General features: G+C 38.0%; 1 protein-coding gene across 4 annotated transcripts in view; it reads left to right on the top strand.

The window, feature by feature from the left end:
• The window catches only part of ARHGAP6 (Rho GTPase activating protein 6), a 484,972-nt gene that overhangs the window by 403,661 nt on the left and 57,665 nt on the right, over positions 1-23,646 (top strand). For all 4 annotated transcript variants that reach the window (XM_037157509.2, XM_037157510.2, XM_053655807.1 and 1 more), the window contains exon 3: positions 18,949-19,020. In XM_037157509.2, coding sequence (XP_037013404.2) covers positions 18,949-19,020 — 72 coding nt within the window. The remainder of the gene's footprint in view (positions 1-18,948; positions 19,021-23,646) is intronic.

A 23,646-nucleotide genomic window follows, 5' to 3' on the forward strand; every position in this document is an offset into this window, starting at 1 on the left:
CTGGCAAAGGAAATAGACTTCCAGGAAGTCCGGGGAAGCTCAGAGAGTCCCAAAGAAGGTAGACCCAAGGAGGAACACACCAAGGCACATCCTAATTACATTAGCCAAGATTAAAATGAAGGAGAGAATTCTAGAAGCAGCAAGAGATAAGGGGACTGTCACCTACAAAGGAGTTCCCAGCAGACTGTCAGCTGATTTCTCAAAAGAGACCTTACAGACAAGAGGGGGCTGGAAAGAAGCATTCCAAGTCATGAAAGGCAAGGACCTACATCCAAAATTGCTCTATCCAGCAAAGCTTTCATTTAGAATGGAAGGACAGATAAAGTGCTTCTCAGATAAGGTCAAGTTCAAGGAGTTCATCATCACCAAGCCCTTATTATATGAAATGTTAAAGGGACTTATGTGTAATGGCATAATCAATAAAATCAATAAAAAAAGAAATTAAGCAACACCTAATGGCCCACATGAACTTCTCATTTATTCAAAACACATAAACAGAGTACTATTTATATATCAGATAGTATGTTGAACTCAACATTATTTTAGTAGCATTTACATACAAATGGTCTAAGGCAAGGGTCAGCAAACTGGCCTGCTGGTGAAATCCAGCTCGCCATCTGTTTTTGTAAATAAAGTATTATTGAAATACAGCCATGCTCATTTATTTTCACATTGTCTATGCCTGCTTTCATGTGACAGTGGCAGAGTTTAGGAGTTGTGACAGCCCATATGTTTCACAAAGTCTCAAATGTTTAGTATCTCCTTTATAGGAAAAATTTGGTGACCTCTGAACTAAAGTGAAATGAAAGAAAGTGACTGATTTCTGTCACAATCAGTAAAGCAGGTTAGTGTAGACAATGTGGCTTAATCTCATTATATTGTAAAATAAGTATTTAAAGCCCATTGATTTCACAGGAGGGGAATGCATATTTATTTATTTATTTTTATTGTTGTTCAAGTACAGTTCTCTCCATTTTCCCACCACCACTTTCCTCTTTACCACCGACCACCACCTCCCACCCTCCATGCTACTCTCTTTTGGTTTTCTCCTTGGGGCCTTAATACATGTTCTTTGCTGACCCTTTCCTTTCCTTTCCCCTGTTATCTCCCTGGGCAAAGGACCTGAACATTGTTATATTTTGTTTAGTGTTCTTTTTCACTCAATTGCTTCAATTAATTTTTGATATCACAGTTGAGAAAGGCTTTGTTTATGTATTTTGAAAACAGTATTGTGGAAGGAGGAATAGCTGATGGTTTAAGTAAATGTGGGCAATGGCCTAATAAAAGTACTCTGACGCCCCAAAATTGCTCAATTATATGGCTTCCTTATAAAGTGGTCCCTCACCATTGTCCCTTAGGCAATGTTAAACTCAAGTAAACAACTCAGTGAAATCAAGAAAATGATATTTTTGGTAGGCTAACTGCAGCTGTCTTTGGTTTGTGATTTAAATGTTGATTTTAAAAATAAGGGCAACCTGGTAGGCAAGGAAATTGAGATTGGGTGTTTGTATAACAAACCTAGAGAGAAAATATAACTATCTTATTCGTATGTTATTCTTGCTAGCAATGTTCAGTGGAAGAGGTGATGTGCTAGATCTGTTTATTAAAGCTTTTTTGTATAAATAAAAATGAGGTTAAAATCTGAAGTAAAATCCTTGACTCCAGTATAAGTACCAAATAGGGTAATCAAAAAATGTTAGACCACTGAACTTAGAGGCCCTCAACAAGTGTTTCTATTGTGTGACCTGCAGAGCTAGTTATATTTTCTTGTGCATCCACAGTTACCTTTTCTGTGATCTTCTCAGAGGACTGTGATTTCCCATCAGGTGAAGCTATATTTCATTTGTCTTTGAATCTGAAACAGCCCAATAAACAACTGAACCTCAGCAAGTCATTAAGAAAGTGCATGAATTTGTGTATGTATTCATACATGTTCTCCTTTAAAGTTAAGCTCCTTCCTTCACTCTTCCCTATCTCTCTAAAGAGCATCAATCACCTTTCTATCATTTTCCCCAATATCCCTAATAATGATTTTGAGATAGTTTCAATGCTTTCCCTACTGCTTTACTCCATGCCCAGTTTCCAACTTTGATTGATGGTCTCATAGGGTTGATGTGAAGCTTAAATTAGGTAATGACCATGATGAGCTAAACATCCCCTGACATCTTATATAATCTTAATAGAAGTTATCCATCGCAATTATCATTAATAATATCATCATCACCATCACCATGTCACTTTGCCCCTCAAACCAAGATAATTTGTCATTATGTCTCCCCTTAACAATAGCCATAGACCCACCCCTGCTTTGCTCAATTCACAGGTTTCCCCTCCTTCTACCTACAACACCTAGAACCACCAAGGCTTAAAGGCTATGATTTAGATATATTTGATTCCCTTCTTACTTGTTCAGTATAAATAATATGTGTCAAAGTAAATAGCATTAGTTGCTTACCTAGGCCAAAAATCACACCATGTGTATACACCCTTGTTCGATTCTACCTTTTTAACTTGAACTATGAGCTTTGGCTTTAAAATGACTAATGATGAAATTCCCACAATTTTGGATTGAATTTCCTTGAGTTTACAATCCAGGTATTTCTTTTGGATAAGTATTTCTGTCTTTTTGTTCTCCTATCTACTCTCTTTCCTTTATACTCCAGGAAAGAAATATAGCTTAAGAAAATGAGTAGCCAAAACCCATTTTACTTGCTCTGATAGTTGGAAACTTTTGTCTCTGCAAATACAATGCCTACCTGGTCTAAGTCAAAAATACCATTTTCAATTTAAGGAATGTGCAATAAGAGATGCAAATTCAGGAGCCTGGAAAGACAGACTAGCTGCTTGCTTAGGAAAAGATAACAGCAGCTTTGTCCCACCAGAATAGGAGCTTATAGTTATAGTTTTTTGTTTGTTTTTAACTCATAGCACTTGAATGTGGAAAAAATGACAGCAAGTGAAATATCCTTCTAGGGCATAATTTGATCATAAGCAGTTATTACAGCAAGCTGTGGTTATGGAAAAAACATAGCTGAGCTTTTAAGCCCATGGCATTCAAGCTATGTGATCAGCTTCCCTACCTCACATTTTGGTAAAATAATGAGACATGCTCAACAAATGAAATATCTCAATGATTTTCTGTAATAGAAAAATACCTTTTTAAAATTCAAGAATCTACATTTCTCTCTTGAAGAAACATTTCAGAACTAATTACCTTGCCAAAATAATTTATACAAAACAGAAAAAGCTTCTGGAAACATGGTGACCTCCAAGATTTGACTCCCTTTACAACAGTAAGAGACTCACAGAATGTTCTTATTTTCTGACCACAACTTTGATAATTTCACCACCACTTCAACATGTAAACTGTGGGGATTAGTACATTTCACAAGTACTCTAGGGAGCCTCAACTCTGAGAGATGTCTGTATTGCTTAAGAATACCGCAAAGATTTTCTACCCTGAGAAACATAGACACTTTGGAAACACATTTTGAAAAAAAACTAACCTACAAGGTGTTAGCAGGATTAAAAAAAAAACTGTACTTAATTCATTGGGATTTACACCAAGAGAAATGATTTAATAACCATATTTCTAACTGCCATTTATTTCAATCAAGGTTAATAAAAGAACAGCTAAAGATAAGGTGATATAGGGACTTCTGGCCAAGATAGAGGTGTAGGTGGAAATACTGTGCCTCCTCACACAACCAAATTTAAGGACAACAGAGATTTTGAAACAAAACACTGTAAAAATTGAACTGTACCAAAGTCCAAAAACAATGAATCATTCATCCAGACTGGTAAGAGGGGAGGAGTCTACAGCCAGCAGAGAGGGGTCACAGCAGGAAAAAGTGGGGGTTGCCAGACCTGAGTGGGGGAGGAAATGAGCAAACCCGGTGAGGCGCACAAGGTGGCTGGGTGACTGTGGATACACATTCGTGTGCACATAAACCAGGCAAAAAATGGGCAGTGAGACATACCACACAACCCAGGGCCCCAGCAACAGGAAATAAAGCCTAAAAGCACCCATTGAAAATGCCTGTGGGGGTTGAGGTGCTGGGAGAGACACCTAGACTCACAGGAGAGTTTGTTGGAGAGACCCACAGGGTCCTAGAACATACACAAGCCCACCCACCAGGGAGTCAGCACCAGAAGGGCCCAGTTTGCTTGTGGGAAGTGACAGAGGGGACTGAAATCCAAGAGACATCAGAGCAAGTGCCATTGTTCCCTCTCTGACCCCACCCCCACATACAGCATCACAACCCAGCAATGTGGGTTGACTGGGTTGCCTCGCCCCAGTGAACACCTAAGGTTCCACCCCTCATAAGTAACAGGTGCGAACAGACCAAAAAATTATGGCTCAAATGGAAGAACAGATCAAAGCCCCAGAGCCAATACTTTTAAGCAACCAAGAGATATCCAGCCTATCAGATGCACAGTTCAAAACACTGGTGATCAGGATGCTCACAGAATTGGTCGAATTTGGTCACAAATTAGATGAAAAAAAATGAAGGCTACACTAAGTGAAATGAAGGGAAATGCACAGGGAACCAATAATGATGGAAAGAAAAACTAGGACTCAAATCAATGGAGTGGACCAGAAGGAAGAAAGAAACAACCAAATAGAAAAGAATGAAGAAACAAGAATTCAAAAAAGTGAGGAGAGGCTTAGGAACCTCCAGGACATCTTTAAGTGTTCCAATATCCAAATTATAGGGGTACCAGAAGGGGAAGAGGAAGAGCAACAAGTGGAAAACTTAGTTGAACAAATAATAAAGGAGAACTTCCCCAATCTGGCAAAGGAAATAGACTTCCAGGAAGTCCGGGAAGCTCAGAGAGTCCCAAAGAAGGTAGACCCAAGGAGGAACACACCAAGGCACATCCTAATTACATTATCCAAGATTAAAATGAAGGAGAGAATTCTAGAAGCAGCAAGAGATAAGGGGACTGTCACCTACAAAGGAGTTCCCAGCAGACTGTCAGCTGATTTCTCAAAAGAGACCTTACAGACAAGAGGGGGCTGGAAAGAAGCATTCCAAGTCATGAAAGGCAAGGACCTACATCCAAGATTGCTCTATCCAGCAAAGCTTTCATTTAGAATGGAAGGACAGATAAAGCGCTTCTCTGATAAGATCAAATTCAAGGAGTTCATCATCACCAAGCCCTTATTATATAAAATGTTAAAGGGACTTATCTAAGAAAAAGAATATAAAAAATATGAACAGTGAAAGGACAGGAAACTCACAGTTATGAACAACCACACCTAAAACAAAAGGCAACTAAGCAGAAAGCTAGATCAGGAGTGGAACCATAGAAATGAAGATCTCATGGAGGGTTAGCAACAGGGGAGTGGGAGTAAGAGAAGGGAGGAGAAGGTACAGAAAATAAATAGCATAGACAGTAGATAGAAAATAGATAGGGGGAGGGCAAGAATAGTATGGGAAATATAGAATCTAAAGAACTTATGACACAGGGACATGAACTAAAGGGGGGGAATGTGGAGAGAGGGGGTGTGCAGGGTGGAGGGGAATGAAAGGGGGGAAATGAGATGACCGTAATGGCATAATCAATAAAATATATTTCTAAAAAAAGATAAGATGATATATAAGTGAAAATTTTGACCTATGGATTTGATTAAATAGCCAACAGTCTATAGCATGTAAGATTTCTTTAAAATTATATATATATATATATATATATATATATATATATATATATATACACATACGAAGTCAACTGAATGATAGGGCCAGTTTGGGATTGAATGCATTATTTTCCACTTTTTTCATGTAGGTTGTTTTTTTCCAGGATTCTTATTTGTCATAATCTTGAGCCCTAGTTCCCACTAAAAAAACTATCAATCCACTCCCAAATTTTCCATTTTCTCAACTTTTTCATATTTTCCAATAGAATGCTTGTTTATTGAAGGGTTGGATACTGGGAATAAAATATTCAGAGGCTTAGAATAAGAGAGGATTTCCTAGACTAAGTAGTTACCATGCAATTTATTGGGGGAAAACCCCTAAGAAAATTCAAAGATCATTTGTTACCATGTCTCTGGTTCTATTTTGCTTGCTTGTTTGTTTTGTTGATTAGGTTCCACTTAAAGGTGAGATCATATGGTATTTGTCTTTCACCCCCTGGCTTACTCCACTTAGCATAACACTCTCTAGTTCCATCCATGCTGTCGTGAAAGGTAGGAGCAAATGTACCATAGTTTTTGGATCCATTCATTTACTGATGGGCACTTAGGCTGTTTCCAGCACTTGGATATTGTAAATAGCACCACTATGAACATTGGGGTGCATAGGTTCTTTTGAATTGGTGCTTTAAGATTCTTAGGGTATATTCCCAGCAGGGAAATAAAGAACAAGCTGACAGTAACCAGAGGGGATGGAGGAGGGGGATAATGGGGGAAAGAAGGGGAATGGACAAGTTAAGGAACATGTATGAAGGACCCAAAGACAACAGGTGGGGAGAGTTGAATGTGGGAGGTTGGGGTGGGTAGGGCAGGGGAGAGTAATGAGGGAAAATGGGGACAACTGTAATTAAACAACAATAAAAATATTTTAAATAAGAATTAATGGGCAAAATGTATGTACAAATCTGTTAAATAAACAAGTTACTACTGGGACTACTAAAAAAAATTAAAAGGTCCCAAGAAGGGTAACACTTCATTAAGACTGAACTCAAACATTATTCTTCATAAGCAGAGTTGGGGACAGCCTTCTCACTTTTCACCTACCACCTAGTAAATGTCTCTACTGAAGCATTTTTCATTTTTATTTAATGAGGTTTTCATGTATCTCTGTCTTTAGCACAAAACTGAGTTTCTCAAAGGCAGAGGTAGTGTCCATTCATCTGGGTTCATAGAACTAGTTCTGTCTTACCTACAACATGTACTTCATCAATGTTAGATGGAGGGAGAGATGGAACAATGGGTGGATCAATATATGGAGGGTGAGCCCATTTTCTAGGGGAAGATGCCATGTAAACAGGTAACTATTATAGTGTAAATAATATTACCAAGCCAAGGAAATTGATCATGTTTTGTGGTGCAACATCGCATCTCTATTCTTTAGAATAGAGAATAGATCCCTGCTTTGGCTCCTTTCCTAAATCTCTGGGGTTAAGCCCAGTTCAACTCTTACATCAGAGTATTGTACTAGTCCCATTGGTTCTGCTATTCAGGGCTTGCTGCCATGTTTCCTGCCAAGAAGCAGAGGTGACCTTTTTCCGGGTAATTACTTCCCTCTTTCTTTCATGACTTCTTTCTCTTCCCTTTCCTGAATATGGAGCAGACAACTCAAACTAGCAGGGGCAAGAATTTTGAATTCTTTCCACTGAGGATGGTGATGGCAGTAACTGGCTCTAAATGTCTAGCCTGACTTTTCCTGAGATAGGATTTTGACTTGGGATTTGGTTGCCCAACTCTCATCAGTCTCTATCTGTTTTCCATTGTTGACATAGTGGGCCAAATAAACGTATTGATACATTAGGAGATTAGTCATTGGAAAACCCTAGAGGTGGAGTATGGGCACAATGAATAGCTCTCAAGTGCCCAGGACCATTAATAATATTATTACTTCTTTGACAAACCCCTTTGAAAACTTCAGTTAATTTTCTAAACTGAAAATAAAATATCTGGTTTAAGGTGTTTTTTTTTTGTTGCCTTAATTTTGGGACATCTGTGGCTTTAGAGTCCTTAAAAGGGGAAGTAGATGAAATTAAAGGATGAATTTTAGTTTTAGTTAAGGATAAAATATATTTTTAGTAAACACTTTTATAAGACAGCCACAGATTATATAGTTCACCTAATGCACATTCATAAATATATTTTAAAGAGTATGTTTTGCTTTATCAAGATAGGCATGAGAACTTGAATAATAAACAGATTTCTGTACTAATCAGTGTTCTTGAATGCAAATGACAAGTACCAAGTCTGATAACAAGCAGAAAAGGGACTCAGAGAACCTATGAAATAGGAGGTATCTTGAAACAAGTTAATCAGCCCTGTGTGAAAACATCACCAGGGCCCTAAAAACAAACCTGCTCAAGTCTCTCATGTGTCCACTCCCTTTCCAGAAAACATGCTACAGCAGAATGGTAGATATAGTGGATGTCTTATATTGACCTAGACACTTGTTTTCTTTCAGGTCAGGGAAATGTGACCAGGAAGATTATTTCAATAGTTTCAGCCAGATGAGAAACTCTGCATTGTGAGTCAGCTTCTTGCCGTAAAGTTGAGCTCTCCAGTCTGCAGGTTTCAGAAGTGCATCAGTGATAACTAAAACCTTCCTCTTTCTCACATGCTTCACAGGTGTTTTCAACCTTTGTTTGAATAAATCCAGTGTCTGGGAGAAAAGACTTTTTTAAAAATAATTTTTATTTGGGAATGACTTAGATTTACAAAAAAGTTTTTTTTTATTTAGTTATTTTTCAAGTACAGTTTTCTGTCTTTTTCTCCCATCCTAGCCCACCCCACCCCGTGCTCCCCACCTCCCTCCCATTTCCACCCCCCTTAGTTCTTGTCCCTGTGTCCTTCATACTTGTTCCTCCAAATCCCTCCCCTTTTTTCCCCTTAAATTCCCTTCCCTCTCCCCTCTGGTCACTGTCCCCTTGTTCTTTATTTCAGTGTCTTTGTTTTTTTTTCTGCTTGCTTGTTTGTTTTGTTGTTTAGCCTCCTATTAAAGGTGAGATTATATGGTATTTGTCTTTCAACACCTAGCCTATTTCACTCAGCATAATGCTTTCCAGTTCCATCCATGTTGTTGCAAAGGGTAGTAGCTCCTTCTTTCTTTCTGCTGCATAGAATTCCATTGTGTATATGTACCATAATTTTTTGATCCATTCATTTACTGACAGGCACCTAGGTTGCTTCCAGCTCTTGACTATTGTAAATTGTGGTGCTATGAACATTGTGGTGCATAGGTTCTTTGAAATTGATGTTTTAGGATTCTTAGGATATAGTCCTAGCAGTGGAATTGCTGGGTCAAAAGGCAGTTATAAAGATAATATGGAGTTCCCTTATGCAATTCACCCAGCTTCCCCTAACAATAGCATATATAACCTAGGTACATTTATCACAACTAAGAAAGCAATATTTATACATTACTATCAACCAAACTAAAGACTTGTTTAGATTTTACCAGTGTCCCCACTAATATCATCTGTTCCAGGATTCCATCCAGTATGCCATATGCATTTAGCTAGGCATCTTTTCTTTTTCCTTTTCTATAAAAATAACAAACATTTCTTATGCCACACAGCTTTGAAGACTATCTTAGGCTGAGAATATCTGGGAATGTCTTAGCATTGTTGTTCTGGTTCACATTCTGGTTCATGGAGTTGCTATCAAGCTCAGCTGGAACTGTAGTCTTCTGAAGGCTTGACTTGGTCTGGAGGATCAGTGTTCATGCCCACTCAAGTGGCTGTAGGCTGGAGACTCCAGTTTCCTACCACATAGCCATGTTTACTACTCTAAAATTTTTTTAAAAGGTAAAAACCTACCGTGTCCCCTGCGGGCTAAAGAAACTCCATTCATACATCCATTCATTAACTGGTCACCATCAGATACTGTTCCACACCTGATCTGACCCCTAAAGGAGAAAAAATGCTTCATACAAAGAAATAGAAGGTTATTTACTCAAGGAACTTGCTTTATTTCCCCAACTGTAGGAGTCTGGCAGAAGGATGTACACAGACATGTTTACAGTTCTTTATAAATTGAAGGAAATTGTTACTGTGCCCAAAATTCAACCTGGCATATAAAGGCTCAATAATTTGTAAATATTTTATATTGTTCTGTTTAAAACAAACTGAGATTAGAAATAAATTGAACATTGTGACAAGTGGAGAAGTGTGAGTAATTTGTAGTTTAGATGTCCCATGCTTTGAGTACATGGCTGCTCTCTAGGTAGAGTTATGCCTAGAACACTGGCTCTCAACTAGAGTGATTTTGCCCCTGAGGGGCATTTGGTGATGTTCAGAGACATGATTGGTTGTCATAGCAGAGAGTGGGTGGGTACTCTGATGTGCTGTAAACTGAGGCCAGGGATATTGCTAAGTATCCTGCCATGCACAGTACAGTTCTTCAGAACAAGCATTAGCCAGCTCCAAATATCACTAGTGCCAAGGGTAAGAAACCCTGGCATAGATTATGTGCAGTTTCTAAAGGGCTACTTCTCATTCTACCACCCAGTTGTCTCTTTTATATCATTTTCCTCACTTTTAAACTGAGACCCCCTCACTGCTGATGAATTCCTTTGGTTTGCATTCTCTGAGAGTCTATTTTTCTGGTCCAAGTAAATAACGAGACAGCTGTGGTTGGGAACAGCAGGGGAGGTAGTGCCAAAGAGCATTCCTTCAAACTTTTCTCAACAGGAATTTTTTGAAGATTTGAAACAAGCTAGAAACTTCCTTTTCGGGTGGGACAGCGTTGCAAACTCCAAGGCTTGCCAGGTGTGCAATGGCCCAGACAGCCCAGGTGTCTCTTCTGGCCAGGAGGCAAGTGTAAAGAATGTGAGAACCACTGCTGCCAACCTTTCCGTCTTCCTCAAGAGGGTAGAAATCCAGATATGTATGTGAACCTACCAAGATTTTGCATTAGAGCTCCAGTTTTTATAAATCACTGTGAGGGCTAAATACCCAAACAGTGGGAAAATAAATTATGGTTATTTTGCACCTACTAGGCTAGTTCTTGGCCTGTGTCTAGAAGTGTTAGGATTTTGTCCCTAGAAGACATTTTGTAAATGTTTTCCTTTATTTCATATCTTAGTGCAGGTGACTTCTTGTCTTTTCCAGCAATGTAATCTTTATGGAGCTCTACAAGTGAGGGGCTTAAACATTGATGCCCTGTTCCATATCCAGGTATACCTGTGAATTTAGGCTGACTATATACATTCCCTGTGACTGCCTGGGTAAGGAATGAGCCTTAGTATCTTCACGTCCATCACTCATACTTTTGGGAGGGCAAAGTCTTAATGACCCTCACAGATGAACATCCACTGTTTTGAAATAACTCCAGAACCATCTCTCATGATGCAGACGTAAAGTGACCTTACAGAAAGGATTTTGAGCTCCTTATCACAGATATCTGGATTCTGCTCCTATCTGCCCCTCTCAAAACAGAGCTGGGCTTTTTGGAAAGAGCTGGAATTTTAGTTTAAATTGCAATTCCAATACCTACCAGTCCTTTGTATTTTGGACCATTTGCTTTAGTTCTGATTTTCAGTTCCCTCAACTGTAAAATGAGTCAACCAAAAAGCTACCTCAGTTGATTGTATGTTGATGTATATTAGATAATATAGATGCAAAAATTACTCATACCAATTCTGGTGAATTAGAGCTTAAAATTGTGTGTTTCTCTTTCCTTTCTAACTCTGCATTACCTCGGGAGTGTTAGTCCATATATCCGGCCTTTAATGTTACATCCCTCAAATAAGCATATTTTCCTCACTACAAGTAGGGAACTTGTACTATTCCTCAGCACAAGTAGAGGTTAAGAGCACCAGTTTAAAAAAAAAAAAAAGAGCACCAGCTTTCTTGCTGGATAGTCCTGAGTGCAAGTTCTGAATTTACTGCTTCCCAACTTCTGCCCTTGGACAAGTTATTTAACCTTTTTAAAACTGAGTTTCTTCATCTGTAAAACAGGAATAAATAATATTGTGGGCTTCATATACCTGTGAGGATGTAATAAGGTCACAGATACTAAGCACTTAGCTTCTACTACATGCTCAAAAAATGTGAGCTGTTTATTTCTACTGTATGCCTGTGTCACAGAGAAGTCATGGTGGTCTGAAGAGATCATAGGTATTTAAATATTTAGAAAAGTTAAATATTCAAGAACTCTTTTGTGAAAAAAAGAACTTTCTTGTGCAAGACTTTCTTGCTGTTTTCAGACCTATTTAGTTAATGTAATTATGATGTTTATGCCATTCTGTTAAAATGATAGTCTTTTGATATTATTTTCATTGAGGAATAACATATATATAGAATAATGTGCATAAATATCAATGTACACAAGTATGACTCAATAGGTTCTTAATAAGTATAAATCATGTAACCACCAATCAGATCAATATATAGAACATTCCCAGAAACCCAGAAGTCTCCTTTATGCCCCCTTTCAGGCAATACCCATTCCCTCAAAGTAACTCTACTCTTCCATCACTTATTGAATCAATTTAATATGGAAAATACTGTTTTATAACCCATATTCTCTGAATCTGATCACCTTAAAATTAGCAGTTGTATACTTCATTGGTCCTGGGTTCTCTCAGAACCAACCCCAAACCTCCACCTTACTTCTGACCAAGGGCGGAGCAAACAAGTCCTCATGGTGTGCCCCACTCTGTGCTATTGACTTGGAGGGAGACAAAAGCCTAGAAGACATGGCTGTGCCCTCAGAGAGCTTCTAGTCTAGCTAGAGAAACAAGCCTTAAAATGGAACTCCAACTGACAGTGAATGAGTGAATTCATGAAAAGTATATCCTAGAGGAGAAATCTCATGTTTTCTTGTTCTCAACTTTCTTGAAGACCCTGTGTGGTATTGGTCACCCCCAAAAGGACACTCAGATCAACCACACTCCATACTGGTGATTCCTTTGCTTTGGGGTCAGTAGTATGTGGAGGGCTTCCTACGTTGCCATCTGCTAATGTCCTGTATGTGTGTGGGACATGTCCTGTTTGTGTGTTGAAAAGGAGGGTACATGAAATCCCATCCCCAAGTTCTTGTTCCAAGAAACCTTTGATTAGGACACGTGACCCAAGTTCTCTCTGCAGCTCACTGCTGCCTGCAAGACAATGTACACCATGGAAGCAGTTAGCAAGCATATGCTCATTACCATTTGCACTGTAAAACATTGCTGTGTAATATTGATAATTAGGAAGCTTAACTTTCTGTAAAATATGGAATGGCACTTATTAAACTTATTGCCATCCAAGGTACTGGTTGTACATAAACTGTTCTGTGTGGTTGCACATAATCGGTAAGTCTCTTGGGCAGCTTTTCTATGATGTATGGGAATAAATGACAGTCTTCAAGAACTGTAGACTTGAAAAGCAGACTGCTAATTGATCGCAAGGGAAAAAAGAAGGTAGCAGTTCCATTTCACAGCTCTGGTCATTTTCCTGATGATTTTAAATGACAAAATGGTATAAAGCAATGTACAATTTCACATTATTGCACATCATCCATCATTTCATCTCATTCTTGTTAATAACATTCACCTCTGTCTTATTAAATGAAAAAGATAATATTGTTATAAATAGTTAAGCTTTTTTGAAAAAAATTATAGGCCAATATTGACAAAAGTCACATTTTTTTCTATAAGGAAGCTTCAAGAAAATGTGTGGAGTTTTGGGGTTTGAAATCCATATTTTGCTTGTGAGACTGTGTAAGCTCTCTTGGTGTGGTGGGAATATAAACTAGCAAAAACTACTTCAAAAAAATTTCAGTGTTACCTGCCCAAACCTAAAAGATTGCATACATGCTGACCTGGCAGTGTAGCTTCTACACATATCCAATAGAACTGTGGTTCTCTGACTTTTAGTGTAAACCAGAATCCCCTGGAGAGCTTGGTAAAACACACACTGCTGATTCCCATCCCAGAATTCAGTAGATTGGGATGGAACCATAGAATTTGCATCTCGAACAAGATCCCAAGCAAGCCTGATATTCTTGGTCCTAGAACCACATTTTAAAAACCATTGTTTTAAAGAGATTCTTGTATATATTCATAAAAAGATATGAACAAAATCTTTCAGACATTGTTTCTAATAGCCCCAAGCTAGAAACAACTCATGTTTCCATCTACTGTTTAATAGGTAAATTAACTGTGGTATATTAGTACAGGAAAACACTGAATAACAAACAAAATGAGTGAACTCCATCTACCTACCTCAACAGGATGAATTTTAGGAAGTGTTGATGAATGAAATAAATGAAGCAAGAAAGAATACCTACAATGCAATTCTGCATATGTAAATTCAAAAGCAGGGAAAAAACTATAGTTTTTGTAAATGCATACATTAATGGTAAAATGGTTAAAAAAAAGAAAAAGAAAATTGATTATTATAAAAATCAGACCAGTGATGACCTGGGTTGAAGGAGAGGGAGGCACATATGAGGCCTCTTGGTATTAGCAGTACTCTACATCTGAACTTGGCTGTTCATTATGTGGGAGTTGGTGTCCTAATTATTATTTAAACTGTACATTTGTATTTATACAGTTCTTCATATATGACATACCCCCTAAATAAGAAGTTTATAAATAATTTTATCGCAAAAGAAAATGTCCCCCATCCTATATTTGTTCTGGTTCTTTTTAAAAAGTATATTTTATTGATTATGCTATTACAGTTGTCCCATTTCCCCCCTTCATTTCCCTCCATCCTGCACACCCTCTCCCACCCACATTCCCCCCTTTACTTCATGTCCATGTGTCTTAAGTTCTTTAGCTTTTACATTTCCCATACTCTTCTTGCCCTCCCCCTGTCCATTTTCCCCCCACTGTCTATGCTACTTATTCTCTGTACCTTCTCCCCCCTCCTCCCACTCCCTCTGTTGCCAACCCTCCATGTGATCTCCATTTCTGTGGTTCTGTTCCTGTTCTAGTTGTTTGCTTAGTTTGTTTTTGTTTTAGGTGTGGTTGTTAATAGTTGTGAGTTTGCTGTCATTTTACTATACATGGTTTTTATCTTTTTCTTAGATAAGTCTCTTTAACATTTCATAAAATAAGGGCTTGGTGATGATGAACTCCTTGAACTTGACCTTATCTGAGAAGCACTTTATCTGCCCTTCCATTCTAAATGAAAACTTTGCTGGATAGAGCAATCTTGGTTGTAGGTCTTTGGATTTCATGATTTGGAATACTTCTTTCCAGCCCCTTCTTGTCTGTAAGGTCTCTTTTGAGAAATTTGCTGACAGTCTGATGGGAACTGCTTTGTAGGTGACTGTCCCCTTATCTCTTGCTGCTTCTAGGATTCTCTCCTTCATTTTTATCTCAGGTAATGTAATTATGATGTGCCTTGGTGTGTTCCTTCTTGGGTCCTCCTTCTTTGGAACTCTGAGCTTCCTGGGTTTCCTGAAAGTCTATTTCCTTCACCAGATTGGGGAAGTTGTCCTTTATTATTTGTTCAGATAAGTTTTCCACTCGTGGCTGTTCCTTTTCCCCTTCTGGTACCCCTGTAATTTGGATGTTGGAACATTTAAAGATATTCTGGAGGTTCCTAAGCCTCCTCATATTTTTAAATTCTTATTTCTTCATTCTTTTCTGTTTGGTTGTTTCTTTCTTCCTTCTGGTCCACTCCATTGATTTGAGTCTCATGGTCCTTCCCATCACTATTGTTTTCCTGTGCATTTTGCTTCATTTCACTTAGTGTAGACTTCATTAGTTCATCTGATTTGTGACCAAATTCAACCAGTTCTGTGAGCATCCTGATCACCAGTGTTGTGAACTGTGCATCTGATAGGTTGGCTATCTCTTTGTCCCTTAGTTGTATTTGTTTTGGAGCTTTGATTGGATCTTTCATTTGGGCCATTTTTTTTTTGTCTTGATGCACCTGTTCCATAGTGAGGGGCAGGGCCTTAGGTGTTTGCCAGGGTGGGGCAAACCAGTCACTGCATTGCAATGCTGTATGTGGGGGCAGAGTTTGAGAGGGAACAATTGCACTTGCTCTGCTCTCTGCTAGGTTTTAGTCCCTTCTGCTGCTTTCCCCAAGCAAACTGGGCTGATTCTTGTGTGGGTGGGCTTGTGCGCATTCTAGGACCCTGTGGGTCTCTCCAACAAACTCTCCTGTGAGGCTGGGAGTCTCTCCCTGCACCTCAACCCCCACAGGTATTTTCAATGACTGTTTTGAGGCTTTATTTCCCAGTGCTAGGACCCTAGATTGCACAATCTGTCTCTCTCCCCAGTTATCTGCATGCGAATGTGGTACTGCTGCTAGTCAGCTAACTGCCTTGTGCGTGGTGCCTCACTTCTCAATCGCCACCTTGCTGGGTCTCTTCATTGCCACCCCATGCCTGGGGTCTGCCAGCCTCCACCTGGGTGCACAGGGTCTGCCCAGTGCCATCTTGCATGCCCAGGGTGCCTTGTGTGCCTGGTGGCACTGCTTCATGTGCCATGACCCCTCTCTGCTCGGCTGCCCAACTCTGCCCAGCCTACTGGTATGAATGAATGTGTCTATTTAAGCTCCTTGGCTGTCCAACTTCCATACAGTTCAATTTTCTGTCAGTTCTGGTTGTTATTTTGTTTCTAAATTTTTGTTGTCCTTATTTTGGTTGTGCAAGGAGGCCCAGTGCGTCTATCTATGCCTCCATCTTGGCCAGAAGTCCTGTTCTGTTTTTTTTTAAATCACTATTTATTGTTATTCTATTACAGTTGTTCCAGTTTCTCCCCTCTGCCCATCCCACCCCCTACTCCCACACAAATCACCAATCCAAAAGAACCTATGCACCCCTATGTTCATAGCAGTGCTATTTACAATAGCTAAGTGCTGGAAGCAGCCTAAGTGCTCATCAGTAGATGAGTGGATCAAAAAATGTGGTACATTTACACAATGGAATACTACACAGCAGGAATAAAGAAGACGCTCCTACCTTTTGTGACAACTTGGATGGAACTGGAGAATATTATTTCGGTTCTTTCACAGTTTGTTTGAATTGTAGGATATGCCCAATGGTTATGAAAAATAAATATTTTATTCTTTCATGTATTATTTAGTTATTCATCCAGGTCAACTATTAAAATGAAGGAATGATAGTATTTTAAAATAAATATACTTTTCTTATAGTCAGATACATTTGGTGGTATGAACTAGTGATAAACAAAGTGTTAACAAAATAGAAGACCTGTCAGTCCTGTTTGGGGAACAGTTTAGAATCTTGTGCAGTTAGTATGCTTATTATCTGTATGTATATAATAAGTTATGGTCGTTCCCATGGTTAGATTGTCCTTTAGACATGGAGGGTAAGAACATATATGTGATGAAAGAGGTGGATGAGTTTTTGCCACAGTTGCAACTGAGTTCCATAATTTTCTCTATACCAGTCTCACAACTGAAAGAGTGAAGACTCATAACTATTTCCATTTTATAGGTGGAGAATCATTTTTGAAATATTTGTTTTTGTTTTTTTTAAGGAAGGAGGTATGAATGTGCCTGCTGATTATATTGTTATATGTTTTGCCTCCAAAAATTCAGAGAGGTGGAGTTGGGAACATGTACAGTCCCATGAGGATTTCAGGAATGCTCATTTCTGTTGAAGAATGCATAGTTAGTCTTTTCTTGATATCAGAGTCTTGCTCTTACATTTTATTGGGCTGAGTGTCTTTCTCTACTATACTTTTTAGTTTATCCCATAAAAAAACAATTTTAATCCTCCTTTTAAACATAAGTTTCCTGTGGCATAGGCTGTGTTTCTCCTATTTGATCACAGTGTGAATTCCTGATTCTCATCTCCCACATGTTAAGTTGACAGCTGCATAATCCCAAAATGCATTCTTGCAATGACTGCCAATATTTTATGATGACATCCCAGGAATTCAATTGCAGCTGCCTAACTGATATAAGTGGTATCTTTATTATTTGGTGAGTTAAACAGACATATTAAGTGCATTTGTTACAAGTACAATATGCTACATATGCCTTACTTATTATAGTGAAAAATTAGAAACAACCCTACTATCCATCAATGGGGAAATGGTTAATTAAATTACAGTATATTGCTACACTGTGGAATACTATACAAACCCTCTAAAAGAAAATACATCTGAATTTATGTGTCAGGGTCCCCATCAAGCACTTTATATGTATCATTTCATTTAATTTCCACAACCCTATGAAATTCCCACTTTATAGATGAGGACACTGAGACTTGCCCAAGGTTTCACAGTTAGTAAATGATATAGCAGTAATTAGATATAAGTTCTATAACCTCCAAATTCATTTCTTTCTTCTGCTACATTTTACTAGTTTATGAATGTCAAAGCCATCTATACTGTTGACTTTCCTTTCATGGAGACTTGATTCAAGATAACAGTGTTATTTTTTTTCTTAGTCCCTTCACTTTTTCACCCAGCCTCCCAACACCCTTCCCCTCTCACAGTTGTCAGTTTGTTCTCCATATGTACGAATGTATTTCCATTTTGTGTTTTAGCTTATTTTGTTCACTAGATTTCACATATAAGTGAAATCATATGGTATTTGTCTTTTTCTAACTGGTTTATTCACTTAGCATAATTCCACTCATAGACACAGACATCAGTATGGTAATTACTAAAGGGATGGGTTAGGGGAGGTAGAATAAGGTAAAAAGGGATAAATGTGGTGGAAGGACACTTGACTTTGGGAGTAAACACGCAACACAATGTACAGGTAGTGTATTATAAGACTGTACACCTGAAACATATATGTTTATTAACCAATGTTACCCCAATAAATTCAACAACAAGTTTTTCAAAATAAAATTGATTTGCATAAACATAAAAAATAGGAAGAGAATCATCTAATAGTAAAAACAAACACATCTAAAGTATCAAAGCTAAATTACTTCCCAAGGAGGTAAGTTTCCTGTATATTCCATGATTAAAACAAAATTTAAGAGCATATACATATATGAATAATCTAGTGATGTGTGTAATCCAAGTCAGGGATTTTCTTGTATTTTCAGACTGGTCTCTCTGTTTAAAATGTCAGATTATGAGTGAAGTAAGTGAAAAGTCATACTTTTGTTCTAACAAAATTATTGATAATGTAAAGTATTACTTGAGCAGAGTGGGGCATGGTGGGGTAAAAATGGAGACAAGTGTACTTGAACAACAATATAAATAAATAAATAAATAAATAAATAAATAAATAAATAAATACTTTTGCAATGTGCAGTAATCTAAAAATTATATTACTTGTATGCTTGTGTTTAACAACTTTACATTGTTTAACTATTTACAGATGGACAAAAGAGGAAGAAATCTTTGAGAAAGAAACTGGATTCACTGGGGAAGGAGAAAAACAAAGACAAAGGTAAGGGACAGAATGAACTAAAGTGAATACATCTTCCATGGAACATAATGGTTGAATTTGGTGGGATTTTTGAATTGCGTAGATTTATGTGGTTCAACTCTATTATGTAAAGTGGATTTTTATGATGGAAGATCATTAAAGACTGTTTTGGTTTACTCCTTTGTGTTTGAATGGCCCTGTACTGAATTGATGAGTTCAACTGGTTTGAGCAAAGTGTGACTTCAGCCAAGTTTATGGTTCCAATTATGATTCTGGCCAATCAGCTATGCATAGAGAGAACCTTGGTTGAGTAGCCATGGATAGCATCTCTAACATTAACCAGCTGTCTGGCAAATTCAGATATTTAGGCAGGGCTAGCTGAATGAGAAAGAGTTTGGATTCACCTACCATGACTACTAAAAAAACAGTCTCATCTTCATGGATTACTGAAGATGAGCCATTCTCAGCATTTTTATGTTAGATTATAGCATATGTATTTTTTGCCCTATATGTTTTGGGATTTGTTGACTATGTCCATAGTGTTTTGTGTCCCCTTTTATGTCTATATAGGGAATTGACACTTTAGCCACTCTTTCAGAGGTATTTGTGGTCATTTCAAACAATGCTCATTGAATCCATACAGTAGACATTTGGCCCCCATTAGCACAGTACAACTTTTTGTGTTTGTTTCCATGGTCCCAGTATGAAATGACTGCTGAACAGTGTGCTTGTATGAATGTAGTTTCATTTTATGTGACATAGTAAATGAGTGTTGAGTAAGGAGAGTAATATGCCTCACCTAGGTGTTCTTTTATATTATATAACTATTGAATTTCTGCTTGAAAACCAATAGAAGGCAATAAACTGAAGATATAATACATAAATGCACTGTAATCAGTAATGGAGAACACAGAGTCCACATCATTAATCCCAGACTCCACACCCATATCTTGAACCATGTCTAAAGGGTCATGACATTTGCTTCTTTGGGATAAAAGAGATAAAGAAGTATGAAGAATGGAAAACCAGTGCTTTACTTTCCATAGAGCATGATTTGTTAACCTAGGGACTATTGACATTTTAGACTGGATAATTTTTTGTTGTGGGGCACCTGTACATTGTGTGAGGCGTTTTGTAACATCTCTGGCTTCTACCCACTAGACAGGTGCCAATAGCACCTTCCCCTACCAAAATATCTCTAGACATTTAGATTGTTTATTTCAAACTGGAGGAAAGGGGATAAATACCCATGATTCCCTACTTCTGATTGCACAATAGAATATTTTGTGAAACATTTTACATTTTCAATGTCCAATCTAACACCCAAGAAAGTCTGATTTCATTGATCTGTAAGTGCACTGGGCATGAGTAATTTTACCACTACTAATGTGCAACTTATAAAATGAGAACTCTGGTCCATATTCACCAGTAAACCTACCAGGCCATGTCCTGTCACAAAAGAATCTGCTACAGGAATAATGAAGGTAAAGGGTGCTGACTCTTGGTCCAGCAATCTATCTTGTCTGATAAATTGTATTCTATTTGATTAGTTTATATGTGCTTGCCCTGAGTTTTAAATTAATATTAGCAGTCAGGATAGCTTTTGTAAACTAGTTTTTACTCATTATTTTCCTGTCACAGACCACCTTTATCTGGCTAGATTAGTACATTAAAGCAATGTGTGCTCTTTAAAATTGGATTATTCTAGCCCTGGCTGGTGTGGCTCAGTGGATTGAGCACTGGCCTGTGAACCAAAAGGGCACGCTGGTTTGATTCCCAGTAAGGGCACATGCCTAGGTTGCTGGCCATGTCCCTGGTTGGGGCATACAGGAGGCAGCTATACATTGATGTTTCTCTCCCTCTATTCTTCTCTCTCTAAATATAAACGAATAAAATCTTTTAAAAAAGTAAATAAATAAAGTTGGATTATTCTAGGATGATGATATTTATATAGGGATTTGAATACTCATAATGTAGACTTAGGTGGTTCTCATTCAGGCTAAACTAAGCAGATGAGCATTTTTTGTGGGAGATGTTTGAGTTCTCACAACAGAGGGAAACGTATGTGTGCTTGCTTTATAACACAAAATGGCAGGAAGCAAGAATGTGAGTGAGCACTGAAGGAAGGGCAGGGGAAGTAATCGAATATGCACTGGGCCATTGTACATTTTTTGAGCAAATCATATTTATATATTATACAGGCTCAGTGAAAACTTGTCAGTGTTCTATAAGGCTGCACAGAGAGCTGACTGGGGAGAAACAGGTCCTGATGATTCCAAAGAAAAGACATCACCCATGCAACTAAGGGGAGAAATATCAGGTCTCATGGCAAAAAAGGTTTTTTTTCTTTTTTAAAGTAGCTATGATATTTAAAAAGAAGATGTCCTAGGCTTAAGTGAAGCTTAATTGTATGTCATCTTTTCCAAACATAAAGCCCTGTCTATATCAACATAACCATTGCATGGATGTCCTGGTAACCAGTGTGGGAGGGGGCAACATGCAGATCTTGCATAGTTGTAATCAGTTCACATTATTTTCTTCTATTTGAATATTATCATTTGGGTTAATAACAGCTGCACATGTAAAAAGTGATAGTCATTTGAATCCAAGAGTAAAATAGGGAAAACAGGAAACTCTAAATGACCTCTTGGTTTAGATCATCTAAAAATAAATAGGAGCATCTTATTAGAATCAAATTGCTTTCCCAATAGAGATTCACTAGATGTTTGGTATGCTGCTACACTAATTGATTTGAACAAAATGAATCATGTCCTGTATTTTATTTACCTGCTTGACACAATATACATCAGATCATGGGACACTTCTGCATCCCTCCTACCATTTAGGCAGTGCCCATATGACTTCTCATTTCACGTAGAAACTAATTCAAGACTGATGCTGGTTCAGAAAAAATGTTTTCATACAGAATAGTTCCAAACCTTTAATTTCTCTTACCTTAATTACTTGGCAACCAGCAAAAGTTTTTAACCTTTTAGAACTTTAGAAAATTTCTTGCTTTTATCAAAAAGAAATCACCTTGGGGGTAAAAGTTTGAAAATAATTACTTTGTTCCAGTTAATGGAATTCCTAATCAGATCACCAAGAGAATGGATTTTATTGTGGTGTAAGTCTGGGAGATTGGTCTCCTCTACACAGCATGTTTTCAGATCATGCCATATATTTATCAATATAAAATCTGGTGATTGTTCAGGTATGGCACCTTTTGCTGAAATCATACGTGCCATGTTTTATTGTTCCTGACTGTCTAAATAGGTTACTACATGTGAGCTGACATATAGGAATACTTGATACAAGTTTTTTTGCATCATATTAAATAGTAGTAGAAAAATCAAATATTGGTTATTACTATGTAGGAATTCTGAAAAAATGTTGTGAATGCTGTCAATGAATGATGGTACTGGAGATGAGAGAACCAGGGAGAGAGTGATTCTAGAGAAGAGTAGGAAGGAACTACCCCCATAAGCGTGAATGAGTCACGACACAGCTTTTGGTCTATATGCTAAGAATATTGAGACACCATCAAAGTATAGTGAGGAAAGGATGGCTTAATGCTATGTTTAGACAGATAGCCACAACACAGTGTAAAACATGAACTTGGGGTTGGGTGAGACAAGACTGGGAAGAAGCCTGATTCTAGAGGTGGAACCATTTTTGCTGAGGACAAAGTCCAGGATAGGATGGAGGGAGTAGATAAAAAAAGTGGCACACATGAAAAAGTAAGAGAAGGAGAGAAGGTCGAGAAGATGGGAAGGTAGAGAATCTGGTGGTTTATTTAAGTAGATATCCAAGTCACCCAGGATGATGGTAGATTAGGGTGGTCACACCATGAGTCAAACTCAGGGACAGTAGAATAAACCAATGATCAGGAGACAAGAGTAAACTCACAATAGCAAATTTCGGCCACACAGTGGGATGTTAATAATATGGGAGTTGCAGTAGGGAGCAAAGAGGATGGCATTACACCTCCAGTCTCCACAGTTCATGGATATGAAAGCAGATGGTTGTTACTAAAGATGACAGCTGAAGAGGCAGTCTCCTTAGTGAATGTATAACATAGATAAGAACATGATACACAGTGTCCCTGACCCCCAGACAGTGAGTCTTGGGTAATGTCCTTAAGTTTTAAAAACCTATTATCAATTTTATTAGCTGCTATCATCACAGAATTTCTAGGCTCCTATTTTCTGCTAACAGAGGAGCTTTGAACCTGCAGATAAGCATGGATGCCCAACAGTTTACACCTAAAGTAGGTTTTTGGTCAATATGCTGTGGTGAATTCTCAGTTTCACAATGGCCATAATTTGAGAAGCAATAATATTCAAGGAATTCTGCCTAGAATTTTATGGAAACTAGATGCTGCAATACAAGTTTAGAGCCATAGAGAGGTCTCATTTCTGGAGCCTATAAGAGTGCTCAAGAGAAAACAAGAAGAAAGTAAAGACTACATCAGAACCCTATTACCAAAAGAATAACTCAGCCAGGAATTAAAGTTTATTGGAAATAAAAATCTGTTATAGGTGGCTACATCCCTTGAATGTGAATGTGAATAAAATTTGGGGGAGAATGACTTCATGTATTCCATCTGTTTAATTTGTATTCAATTACTCCAGTTTACAAGTAGAGTGA

The sequence above is a fragment of the Artibeus jamaicensis genome, unplaced genomic scaffold, assembly GCF_021234435.1.
Source record: "Artibeus jamaicensis isolate MK-2021 breed Jamaican fruit bat unplaced genomic scaffold, CSHL_Jam_final scaffold_1283, whole genome shotgun sequence".
Taxonomy (NCBI): Eukaryota; Metazoa; Chordata; class Mammalia; order Chiroptera; family Phyllostomidae; genus Artibeus; species Artibeus jamaicensis.